Source organism: Rousettus aegyptiacus, unplaced genomic scaffold (assembly GCF_014176215.1).
Source record: "Rousettus aegyptiacus isolate mRouAeg1 unplaced genomic scaffold, mRouAeg1.p scaffold_m13_p_11, whole genome shotgun sequence".
In the NCBI taxonomy this organism is placed as follows: domain Eukaryota; kingdom Metazoa; phylum Chordata; class Mammalia; order Chiroptera; family Pteropodidae; genus Rousettus; species Rousettus aegyptiacus.
Window position 1 is genome coordinate 95,793,378 of NW_023416286.1, and position 13,182 is coordinate 95,806,559.

The following is a 13,182-nucleotide window of genomic DNA, read 5'->3' on the forward strand; positions in this document are numbered from 1 at the left end:
AAGACAACGGGATAATTTCTTTTAATTAAGGCATCACTAAGGCATCTCAAATAAAACTACTTTTATTTACAGTAATTATATATCAGACTTTGTGATATGTTGATTAAATTATATATTGCTAACAATAGTAACAGCTCGATCCAGAAGAAATTTTAACTCTTAGAACCTTGATGAAATAATCCTATTAATAAAAGACTTTGAAGCAAAAAAGATATCCTATTAAGATAAATTTTGTGATCTAAGTGGAATGAAAATGTTTTCAAGGAAAAAAAGAAAGGATCAATGTAAAATTCTAATTGGTAAAAATCTTAAGTATTTTTTAAATGGATGATGGTGGGTATATTAAATCACGGTAGTATTTGTAACCCATGGGGTCCATGTAAAAGATTTCTATAACCATTTTAAACTCATCAGAACTTGTTTTGTAACTAAACTTATGATAAAAATAACTTTAGATAGTAAATTAAAAATGTGTGAGGGACAATACGGAGCACCCTCTCCGGGGACCTGCCCCGGTGCTCCGCGCGGGTCTTCGCGATGCCGTGAGCGCACTGCACGCTGCTTCCGTCCTCCAAACATGCCGTCCTCACCTGGGAGGCCCTCTGCTTCCTTTTCACCTCCAGCCCTCACCCAGCTAACTCCACGCTCCAGCTTCATAGCAGATAGCACTCTACTTGATGAGCCGTCTTCCTCCCCAGACTCAATGAGATCTCCTCAGTACAGGTCCCCATAGGACCACGACTTTCCCCCTTTCGTAAAACTCATCCCACGTGTGACACCTTGCTAAATGCAAGCGTCGGGAAAGCACACACGAAGTCAGTCTCCTTGTCACTTCCCAGTGCCAGCCAATGCAGGCTGGGTTAGCTGTGCTCTTTCTTAAAAAGAACCATTTTGGTAGAATAGTGGAAACGGAAGTCAGCATGCAAGGGGTTAAAGAATGTACCAGGTAAGGAAGTAGAGGGTGTGGACTGATTGTGGCTTAAGGGACTCTTCAGAAAGGAGGGTGAATCCATGACTTAGGAAGAAGAGGGGAAGGTGAAGAGCACAGGGAACGACCTAGCGACAGGGTCTGGATATCCACGGGGGATAAGAGACTAAGTTCTCAGTGTCTCCACGCCAAACCATTGCGTAAAACGTTAACGACTTGGTCGCTAAGAGTAACATGGGGGTAATTCACAGTATGTAACATACTGGCATGGACCACACACGTGCGCCGACTTCATCAGTCCAGAGTGTAATGTGAACACTGAACCCCTTTCTCCATCATACAGCTTTCTAACTGTAGGGGTGACTGCTCTCAGTCAGTTGAAGCAAGCATGAGCGGCACTGGTTGTGAACATTACCCACGTGCGTGACTTTTTCCCTACAAAACAGAATCTAGTTCTTCTTACAGTACAGGGCATTACTTTCCACAGAAAGACAGAAAATCCTGTTGAAAATCTTTCTACTCTGCAATGATTTCTGTTTCAATATCCTTGTGCAAATATTTGTTCTCTGAGAGATCTCTATTCACTTGGCCTTGTCCCCCAAGGTCACCATCTCTCAATCCTGGTACACTCATGTATAGTCAAAGAATAGTCTAACCATCCTGGCCCTAATTAGAATTTTGCAGTAAAATGCCTTCCTGTATAAAGCTGTCTCACAGACTTCCATTGAGAAAAATTGGCATTCTTTTGAGTACAACTATCTCTGGAAAGGATTACACATGAAATCACATTCACTGTAGTCAAAGGGCAGAAGGATCCAGAAAGCCCCTGGATCTGTTTTTACAGCAATTAAACGGCTGCCTTGCCTTTCTAGATTTTTGTGAAGGTCACAGAAGTATGTCAATACCTTAGGTATTCTACGTGTACAAAGCACTTACTTTAAGTACTACACAAAAATGAGGCTCCTTATGAAAAATCAGGAACAAGTCAAAGAGCCAGGCCCTGGGACGTGAAGCAAGAGTGAATCCGAAAAGGTGTGATAAATAGGTGTGCAAAGAACCTCGTAAAAAGGCTGTCCAGCTATGCCTAAACATGTCATTGTCATTGTGATGGAAGAAAGAAGGGGCCTGATTCTGGGCCACCCTGGTGGCAAGGGAAGGGAAGGGGTCGTGGGTATCTGCCTAGTGGACTGGAGAAAAGCAGGACCGCGGACGGGTGGGAGCGACCTTGAAAAAGCATCTCGCTAGGCTTGGCTTGGGCAGATGACTCGGGCCAGAGCTTTGACGGGGCTTATCTCACCCTACTGTCACAGCTCCCAGCATATCTTGTTGGCCTTTCCACAGTAGGCTAGACAACTACCTGCCGCAGGCGTAGTCCTCAAATGAGGATGGCACGTCTGCGGATCACCTGAGGCACAGCGCATGACCCATGCATTCCGCCGGGACATCTCGGCTTCAGAGCGCATCAACGGGTTAGGGGCCCTCAGGGCGTGCAAGCTGGAGGTGGGCCGTTCGCTCGAACCACCCCATGCCCACAGTCCGACAAGGAGCCCCCTCCGCCGGCCCGCGCCCACCTGCACCCCATTCGGCTTGCCGGCCCCCACTTCCCTTCCCGCGTCCGCAGCGAGGTCAGGCTGTGGAGCATGCGCAGAGGCCGGAGCCGGCAGCCGCGCGTCCCGACTGCAGTTGCGCGTCAACCGTCTGCCGCCCTCAGCCAATCAGAAGACGTGTTATTGCCCAGGAGCCCCGCCCCCGACGGGGGGACTATGGTAACGGGCGGCCAATCAGGAGACTTGTTGTTGACGCGGAGCCCCGCCCCCGGCAGGGGCACAGGGTGACGGGCGAGGGTCATGGGGTGTGAGCGCTCCTGAGCTACCGAGCCGCGAAGGGCCGCGGCGTCGCCTTCGCCCGGCCCGGCACTCGCCCGCCAGCCCGCGCCCCCCTCGGCGGCGGCGCGGCCCATGCGGCTGGGCGCGGAGGCCCGAGCGGGCGCGGGCTGGGCGTCTCAGGTGCGGCCGGCGGCCGGGAGCCCTGCGGAGGCGGCGGCGGGGCCGGGCCCGGCGCGCTGATTGGCCGCCGGCGGGGTCCGCGAGGCGGCGGGGACGCGGCCCGGGCGGGAGGAGCCGGCGGAGCGTTCCACGCGCGGGGCCGGGAAGATGCTGCTGTCCCTGGTGCTCCACATGTACTCGATGCGCTGCGTGCTGCCGGCCGCCGTGCTGCTGGGCACGGCGCCCACCTACGTGCTGCTCTGGGGGGCCTGGCGGCTGCTCTCCGCCTTCCTGCCCTCCCGCTTCTACCAGGCGGTGGACGACCGGCTCTACTGCATCTATCAGAACATGGTGCTCTTCTTCTTCGAAAACTACACCGGCGTGCAGGTGAGGCTCTGCCCGCCGTCCGCGGCCGGCCGCCGCACCTGCCGACCCCTCTCCGCCGGGGTCCCGCGGGGCGCGGGCGGCACTCGCAGCTTGGAACCGGCCGGTCCCACTGGGTACTTGAGGATCGTCACGCCCGGCATGGCACATCCTCATCTCCCCAAGAGCATGCCATCACCCCATCCTCCCACCTCGCAGGAAGTTTCACGTTCTTATCGTAGGTTCTGGCCCAGTGCATCCTTGCAGATACCCCAAGATCACTGGGAAGCGGCAGTAAAATTGTCCTGCGGCTACGAGTGGGATCAGCTGCCCCCTCGCCGCCTCTTTTGTAACTCTCCGTCTCCGTGCTTGGCGACGTAGGTGCGGATGAAGATTTAAGTAGGGCAAGCTGCGGACAGTTTTTGGCGTTTGCTCTAAAAAGGTGGTCATGTTTGAAGTCGAGTGCGCTTTTAAAAATCGGAGACCTTCTCTGGAAACAGATTGTTACTGTTTGAACAAGAAGTACAACTTTGCATTCTTTCCCAGCACAAGTGAAAGTGGGGCGAGGAGATGAATACATTTGTTACTGTAGAAGCCGCATCGTAGATAAAATTCCTGCCACCTTTGACTAGGCTTAAATGTGCGCCTAAACTTTTGTCTGATTACTTTATATCTGTTACTTTCTCTGTAGAGATTGGATTAGTAGATTAAGTTTGTGAAACAAAAGTAGAAGGCCCTGTTCGGTTAGTTCTTTGACGTCTCTCTCATATGCAAAAATAACAATTGTGAATTTTCTTCCCAATTTGGGAAAAGAGCTGATTCTTGATTATTTCTTGTATTCATTTAGCCCTCTTTTTTCCTTTCCTCGGTTGGGGTGGCCAGGAAGGAATGGAATGGCATCGTTTTGTCTTTTCGCCATTGTCCTTTTATTCCTCTAGAGCAGGTAGGTGTTTTCACCCTGTTGTCGTCCAGCTGCTATTTTGGCTTTGCGCTGCTGTTGATTCCTGATGGCTTGAGTTTGCCCCAGGTAAAGGTTGTTGGGGGAAAGAGACTTCCCAGAGGCCAGGGTCTTCATTTAAACCAGTGTCTATGTTTACTAGGAGGGAAAAATGGCTCTTCCAGAAAATGATTTCCTGATAATTGACTTTTTAAATGGCCCTCATTTAAAATTTTCACTAATTCAGACCAATCGTCTCCCCTATGCTCTTCACATTTATCTAAATGTATCGTTTTACCATGACAGCTGTCCAGGGCTAGAATACAGACTCAAAACATACGACAAAGCCAGTTTACCTCTTAGAAAAGTAATTCTACTTGCACTGGGATATTTCTTATTCAACGAATATAACATGTTTCTGTGTCTTACCCCATATCCTGTTCCATATAGACCTCCATTTTATTTTTGAGTTCTCAGCACATAGTTTTTAAGTAATTTAATCTGTTGTGATCATTGGGCAATCAGTTCCAGGATTCCTAACAAATTTAATCATGGGACCCACATTAGATAAAATTTTGAATTATTCTTGAGGGCCATCAGACATTCTTTTATAAATGTGGATCCCTTGATGAAGTTAGGAATCCTGGAACTTCCCGCTTATCATCAAATGCAGGTTATGAACATTTAATAAAAAATGTAGACTCAGGGGCAAGGAGTTATTTGCTAGTTAGTAACAGCAGGGTATTTTGGGGGGTGTTTTTTAGAATCAGGAGTTCCTAGGTAAGAAAGGCTACCTTCCAATATTTCTAATGGTTTCCTTTAATATTAAATCAATAGAGGAAAAAATAGCTAAGAAAAATAATTTACAAGAACAAACAGCTTCACCTCATTCTTATTTTTTACTTAACAGTTTTCACCGGTGACTGTCATTGCAATTTCTATTAAAATTTTAGCTTGTTTTTCTTGTTTTGCTAGGAAACTTTTTTTTTTACTTTAATTTTTTATTAGCGCTCATTCGCAAGGCCAGTGACGATCCTCCTGTTCTGTATAAAAAAATGTTGACTCATGTCTGAAGAAGTTTTAGAAACTTAAGTCTTTGAGTGAAAGGAGATTAACCATTAAATTATATACATTGCAGGAGTATTTTCAAATTAGTTTTTTAAATGGCATTTTAATGCCTTTAAGTTCTAGGCTTTAAAAAAAAAAGTGGTTCAAAATAGTTGTGAGACAGAGTATTTTCTTATGAATAGAATTTTTAAGCTGAAGACAAGTGGGTCCATGAAGTTCGTGATCTACACTTGGCGGGTAAACCTGCTTTCAACGCGCGCACTTGGATGTTCCGTTGGAGTCTAAGTAAACATCTCTTCTTTCTTAAGTTCACTATTTTCATATGCATTTTTGAGACAGGAAACATTTAAGTCACTATTGCTAAAATTACTGTTTACAACTTATTTGTCTTTTTAGGTTTTCCTAGAATCTGAAACTCAAACTGAGTACCTTCACCATTCATTCTTTTGGAATAGCAATAAGGATTTTAAAAGTTTTGTGTGACTCTTAGTTTGAGATCCACTGAAAATCAACATACACCTCTTTATCATTTGGGGCAGTGCTGATTCAAGTAGTTGTATTACATTCCTGTGGCTCCATAACAAAGCCCCTCAAATATAGTGGCTTAAAACAACAGAAATTTATTTTCTCACAGTTCTGGAAGCTAAATATTGGAAGCAAGGTACTTGCCGGCCTCCACTCCCTCTGGAGGCTGTAGAAGAGAACCTTGTGTTTGTCTCTTCCAGTTGCTGGCGGCTCTCGGCATTCCCTTGTTCGTGGCCTCACCTTTCCAGTCTCTGCCTCTGTGGTCCCATTGCCTCCCTTTCTGGCTGTCTTAGTTCTCCCTCTGTCCTTTATAAGAACACGTCATTGGGTATAGGGCCCACCCAGATAGTCCAGGATGACCTCCCCAACTCAAAGTCCTTAATTTGCAAAGACCCTTCCCCCAAATGAGGGAACATTTCACAGGTTCTGTGCTTAGGATGTGGACGTGTCTTTTTGGGGTCATCATTCCAACCACTACAGTAGTAACTACACTTCTGCATGGTCAGTGTTTCGTTGTTGTTTCTTAGCTTAACTTTGCCCCATTTCTTTAGGTATATTAAAGAATTTGGTCTCTACTTTCTTTAACATTAAAGTAGAGGGAGCCTGATTCTATCTGCCAAGGTTACTATAAAAATAATTTTCATAAGCTTTTACTTTCAGATTTTCAAATTTACCTTTACACATGGCTCAAATAGAGCATTTGAGTAGTTGTATTTTCAGAACCAATTTTAATTCTACACGATAACCAACTTCTTATTCCTGTGTTGGTGTTCTTTTGATTCTTAGTGATTCTCACATTATCATCTTGTAATAGCTTACCAGAAAAACCAGCCTGGTAAATGAGAGGTGATATAACTTCTAAACTAAGAATTTGCTGTGTACAGTATGGTGACTGTCTTGACATTTGGCTGTGTCTACCGCTGTAAAACCTGTAAGGAGAGAAGTACCTTGAATGCGTGGAGACTGGGGACTCCAGAAGAGGAGCTGGAGTTTAGGAAAAACTTCCGGGAAGCTAAAAAGAAAGCGGAGAGTGCTGGAAGAGGAAGGGCTGGGGTGAGGACTCCGTAGGCCTGGAGGCGACCTGGTTACCCTAACCTCCACCACAACCAGGTCGACCGTAGTTTCTGTCCTGGATTCTGTCCTACGTGTCGAGATCGCCGTATAAGTGATGATTATAAGAGTATGAGGGGCAATGAACAATCCTTTTCCTGCATTTTGGAAGTTGATAAAAGGTAATGTAATATTGATGTCAGAATTCTTTTCCCTTTGTTTATTTTTTAAAAAATTTCTACTCTTTCTCCTACTTCCAGTGGAATACACTGAAAACTCAATATCGATATTTGCAGGCCAAAAATATCTAGCGATATGATTGATACTTGCATTCTCACCAACACCTAATAAATACTTTAGTCACCATATTCTTTCTTCTCTAATCAGTTGAAATTTACTTTAAAAATAAATTTTACGCTAATGGCTCTAATTCTTTGCTAAATGCTAACATGATAATTTATAACAATAAAATGTGAAATTTGATATAAATTAATTTTTTGGCTTGATGTGGTTCAAGCGTAAAGTAATTCAAAAAACACTGGAAGCCAGAAGTAGAATTTAAGTCTATAAGATTTTGACCTTTATATAATCTATTCAATGAGAGTACTCTTAAGTTCTCTAATCATACTTTTCATTGAAGCATCGTTTCAAGTTTTCAGAAACAGTCAAGGCTTCATCTAAGAGACTGTTTGTAACTTGTTCTTCCTATAGCACTGCTTCATCAAAAATAGTCCTAAACTCTGAATGAGTTAAATTCGTATCTTTCGGTAAAGGCAGGTAAACTGTTAGAATGAAACATTTATTTAGATTCAGAAAAGGGACCTTAGAAGTCCAGCCCCTTCTCATCACGTCTGGATTCTGTCTGCATTTCCATTCAGGTTGCTCAGAGCCTTCTCCAACAGCAGCCGTCCTCAAGAGAATGGAAACCATTGTTTGTATCCTTAATTTTATTTTCCTCTGCTTATTTATCGTCTGTGCGGAGACTTTAACAGACTTTAGATCATGTCCTTTAGTTTAGCTGGGCGTGACAGAGTGGGCAGATTCGGCTGTAACAGAGGAAATCAGACGTTTCCCAGCCAAATACGGTGCCAGTCGAAAGCAACTTAAGCTTGGCTAGGGAATAGATTTACAAGAAAATCTTAGAGAAATGTAATTAGAAGCTTGTTTTTATACTTTCTATAAATATAAATTCTGGACTGTGAGCAAACTGTTTTAGCTTGCATCCATATAAGATTTTTTTAATATCTTATTTTTCCATTTTAAATTACAGGTGCAATAAATAAAACCTTCAAACACTGCCAAGATATGTTGAGAAAGTAAAGTTCCCCACCCACACATACCTTTCCCAGGTATGCAACATTCGACGTATTGCTTTAGATGTTTTCCAAGAGCTTTTATTTTTTTTTATATGCACATTTTATTTATACATCTAATACATGACAATAATTATATAGCATCAACACAACAGAATTAAAATTTCAGGTATTAGTAGTTTTTGAATGATTTGAAAAATATTACAAAAATAATTCAGAAAACAAATGTCTTTTTGAAGTGTTCCATTTAACAAAGAAAATACTGAAGGAAGACTTAACATTTGTATTGAACAATGTTAAATGTCATGTCGACCCAACCTTTGTTCTTTCTTTCCTACATGGAGGAAAAAAATGTTTTTTATACTCAATTGATCAAAACTAAATTCCACTTAAATAATGGATTCCAGAAGCTGTATGTTTAAGAAAAGGTCATCCTGGACTTAACTCACAATTCCTGAAGTTAACGAATAATTAGGACAGTCGTGCACCTTTGCGATGAGCGCGGTGACCCACAGACTTCTCGCATTGGCAGCTTGCTCAGTAATTCAGCGGCTCCCTGCTGGTCTGCCCTGGCAGCACCTAGCCTCGCCCCCCGGCCTGAGCTCACCTCCAGCCAGCTGCTTCACAGGCGTCGGGTCCTCGCCAGCGGCTGTGGCCCCGCCGTCTTCAGAAGCTTCCTCTGCCCAGATTCTCTTACGTATTCCACTCTTAACGCCAGTGCAGTCAGTAAGGCAAAAGGGAACTCGGTGTGTGTTTCTTTTGCCAAATTGGGTCACAATCAGCCCACACCTTTGCAAATTTTTGTGGAGGAAATGGAGGTACACATGTTAAATGATGCGATGAGCAGATGAAATAACATGCAGGTAACAGGTCGTTTTCCCTGATCTCCGGAGCTGCGCCGCTGCACTGGGAGGCTGGGAGGCGGCACAGCACGGCTCCCGACACCTGTGTGTGGCTCGTCTCCTGCCTGAAACCGGCCCACATGGTTCCGAGGAACGGCTCGCCTCTGAATGCCTCGGCTTCTCATTAGGAAGATAATAGTGATTTGCCCAATGTGGTTGTGAGGATTAAGTCAGAACGAGGCCCGGCGCCTAGCAATCACCCGATGACTGCGCAGGAAGACTGGCGCCGGGCTGTTACCCTTAGACATAGAAAAGCAAAGACAGTAGCAAGCTTCCCAGGGCATGGCTTACACACCCAGAGTGAAGAGCGCAGAAGAAGATGTAAAAGGCAGAGTTTCTCCTTTGGTTTACACTTGCCTGATCTGTTTTTTTGTTTTGTTTTGTTTCATTTTTGTTTTTTGAAAATATCTAGTTCGCATTCAGAAAGCTTTTGTAATGTGCGCTATAGAGAATAGTACACTTTTTTCTTTTTTTCAACTTTAGATTAGTTTCAGATGTATAGTACAAGGAGTAGACACTTATACAATTTAAGAACCGACCCCCCACTCCCCCAATTACTCCAGCGCCCATCGGGCCCTACACACGGCCATTGCAATGCTATCGGCTCGATTCCCTGTGCTGAGCCCTGCGTCCGTGACCCTTTGGCAAGTATTAATTTGCACTCTTCATCCCTTCACCTTTCTCACCCAGCCCCCCAACTCCCCACCCCTCTGGCTGTCGCCAGGTTGTTCTCTATATCTGTGAATCTGTTTTTGTTTAGTTTGTTTGTTTCTTTAGTTCCTTAGATTCCGCATATAAGTGACATCATATGGTATTTATCTTTCTCTGACTTACTTCACTCAGCATAACACCCCTTAGGTCCATCCATGTCATTGCAAATGGTGTCTCACTTTTTTATGGCTGAGTAATTTCCATCGCATATATGAACCATAACTTCTCCACCTAGTCTGTTGATGAGCGTTTAGGTTGCTTCCATATCTTGGCTGTTGTGAATAGCACTGCTGTGAACATAGGGCTGCATAGATCTTTACGAACTCGTGTTTTGGTTTAATGCTCAGATTGGCCAAATACCCTGAAGCACGATTGCTGGCTCAAAATTTAATTCTATTTTTAATTTTTTGAGGAACCTCCAAACTATTTTGCATAGTGGCTGCATTTATATAATCAGACTTATTCTTTTGGAAGGTAGACTAAATATCTGTTTTTTTTTCTTCTTTATTAATCACTTAACACAGTTTTGAATAAAACATTTCACTTCATTGGATAATAAAACAGTTCAGTTTCAGGCACTGTGTGGAGTCGCGCACCTAGCTGCGTTTGTTTTGCCGCAGCTGTGAACAGTAGTTGCTTTCCGTAAGGTCACCTTGTCGGTACGGGAGTGTGGGTGTTGCTGCTCAAGTTCCCGTAGTCAGTGAGGAGATGGACTAGGTTTCAGATCCAAGCTGCCGGCCGAGAGGGCTCCCGCACAGCTAGTTCTGTAAATGCGTTTGTCCCATGGAGACAGCTAGGAACGGTGTAATGACCAAATGAAAACCTGGCTATGTGACAAAATCTTTCTGTATAGTAATCTACTAAAGTTACAGTTCACACTTCCAAAAAATGAAACATTTGAGTTTCATACAGTGAGAGAATTAAGAGTCTATTGGCCAGTGAGATGTTTCTTATTTTGCTCTGCATTTTGAATTGTTCCAGGATCATTTCCGAATAAGTAGTTTGCTTTCAATGAAATGTGTGGTCTCACCACAGCCCCGACACCGCAGACCCCTACTCACCCTTGGCAGGCGCCTTCCTCCCCTGACTCTGTGGAGGGCAGGAACTGCCTCTCCCTGGGGTCCCCTCGGGGCTTGGCTGGCTCCAGCCTCCTGCATCAGCTGTTGGGGCCTCCACTGAGCTGCACTAGGCTTGTGGAGGTCAGGATGCGCTGAGCGGGGCTCTTCCCAACTTCCTTCCAGCAACGGAACCTTCTGACAGCCATCCAGGTGGCCACACAGGCCTCATGCTGCTTCCTCCTCACTCAGCCCCACCCTCACCGCACCAAGGCAGGTACCCGTTTGAAAAGAAAACAACAAAAAAATTCAAATAAATAGAATCTCTTGGAGCCCAGGCTCTTAGTGACTGTTACATCACAGGGGAGGAAAGAACACTTTCCCTCTGCCTTCTGAGGTTTGTTGCCGGAGCCTGCAAATTAAACAGACAAAGCCAAATTAGCAGGAGAAAAATCATACAAATTTTATCGATGTTAATATTTTTACATGCCCTGGGGCCTTGCAGAAAATAAGTAAAAACCAAAAGGCTCTGCTTGGGGTTTTGCATATCATTTTAGCAAAGGGCGTGGACCGTGGGGCCAGGACGGAGGCGGAGGGGACTGGGCTCGTCAGGGCTGGTGAGTCGTGGCGGGAGGCGCACTGGGGAGCGGGTGAGGTTCGCTGTGCAGACGCGTCGGTGCCTGCTGCCTCCCATCGCCCTGGCACTTGGGAAAGCAACGCCTTCGCCTTCGGAGCGGAAGCGCCCATGAGCTTGAGAGTTGGTGCCCCGCCGTGGGCAGAAAGGGACGGGCAGAGAGCTCTTCCACGGGCTGTACCTCAGCTGCCTTCAGCTCAAAGTGATCGTTATGCCAAAGTGGCTTTTTTTGGGGTAGCATATTCTGATCCCCGTCTACGGCACCATCTATATTTAAAGGACAATGAAATAAGTTTTTCTTGATATCGTCTGTACTTTTGCATGTCGAAAGAAAACATTTCTTACTGAGGTAGATGAAGAATGCATTTTTTTGCAAAGAAAAATGCTGTATGTTTATGTCCCTGTGGCATTGTTGGTTGGATACCCTGCTGTGTGTTAAATATGTGATTCCTTAAAATTTTACTACACCTTTCAAGATACAAAAGGGAGAGTCTTCAAGTAGTTTACGTATCATGGGACAAATTAAAAATAAAGATACAATCAAGGTGAGGTTAAAGTAGACTTTATCGAGACCCAGGCCTTCCTCTGAAAGCCAGTTTGGGTAAGAGAAACAAGTTTGACCAAAGCAAAATAATAGTGTGTCAGTTTCAATATGGATAATTATTCAAAAAACATTTTTATTGTCTGCTTCTGAGTTAATCAGATCAAAAGAGAAAATTGTTATTTTTCTCTAGAGGGGCTTCAGATGAGTTTTTTAAAAAATGGATGAACCTAAAATTGAACCATTACAATAAACCTAAAAATGGCTCTTTTAAAAAGTCACCATTGCATTTAAAGTATTTTAATTTGGTTTATTACAAAATCCTTCCCTGTTAAAAATAAGATATCACTTTATCCACTGGTGAAAAACGAAGGTGCAAACGAAACGAGTCAGTGAACGTCCCTTGAAGGCTCTCTGGGAGCACACGGTGGGCTCCGGGGTGCAAAGGCGAGGAAGCCCCTGCCACTCGGGCTGTGGCCGCGGGCCGTGTGCCTTGTTAATGCCTGCGCTCAGTGAGGCTGGCGCCCCAGGGGCCGGGGGTGTCGCTGCAGCAGGGGCGTGACATCAGTCCAGGGTAGAAGGTGCAGGCTGCCTGGGGCGGGAGCTAAGTGAGGAAAAGCTCGCGGGGAGGGAGGACAGCGAGGAAGGGCAGGCAGGGCTGCAGGTGCGGACAGGCATCTAATGATTTCTACCTTTGGGCGTCTGTAAGTTCTTGTGAACTTTTTTTATTTAGAGAACGGGGCAGCTATCCTATTATATGCTTATTGCTAAGACAATAACAACTATCTTATTGAGTATTTTGAGAGTCCACCTTCTTAAATGAAAGCTTGTTCCCTTTTATATTAGTAAATTTAAAAAATAAACTTTCCACTTCAATGAGTGGAAAAAAATTGATAATATTAAGTTAGAAATATTTTTTTCTTTGAAGCCTTGGAAATTGGGTCTGACACCTTAACACTGTAATTATGCATTTCTTTCTTTGGTTAATCAGTGTTTGCTCGAAGTGCTTAATAATGATTCACTCCGCACAATAAGAACTGCAGTTCATCGTTTCACTTACTTTGCTTTTAGAGCTCTTGAAACTTCAAGTGTGAAGGGTCGCCCTTTTTGCTCACTCACTGGGATTCGGCGGCTCTGGCCAGTCGGGGTCACTAGCCAGAACCCCACCTC

General features: G+C 44.8%; 1 protein-coding gene across 2 annotated transcripts in view; it reads left to right on the forward strand.

Annotated features, from left to right (window-relative positions):
- The first annotated feature begins 2,748 nt into the window (after positions 1 to 2,748).
- Positions 2,749 to 13,182, forward strand: part of AGPAT5 (1-acylglycerol-3-phosphate O-acyltransferase 5) — a 40,467-nt gene continuing 30,033 nt past the window's right edge. Inside the window, exon 1 of one of the 2 annotated variants that reach the window (XM_016133376.2) lies at positions 2,749 to 3,300. In XM_016133376.2, the coding sequence (XP_015988862.1) occupies positions 3,082 to 3,300 (219 nt within the window). In that variant the 5' untranslated portion in view covers positions 2,749 to 3,081. The remainder of the gene's footprint in view (positions 3,301 to 13,182) is intronic. The other variant, XM_016133375.2, reaches the window with a different exon arrangement.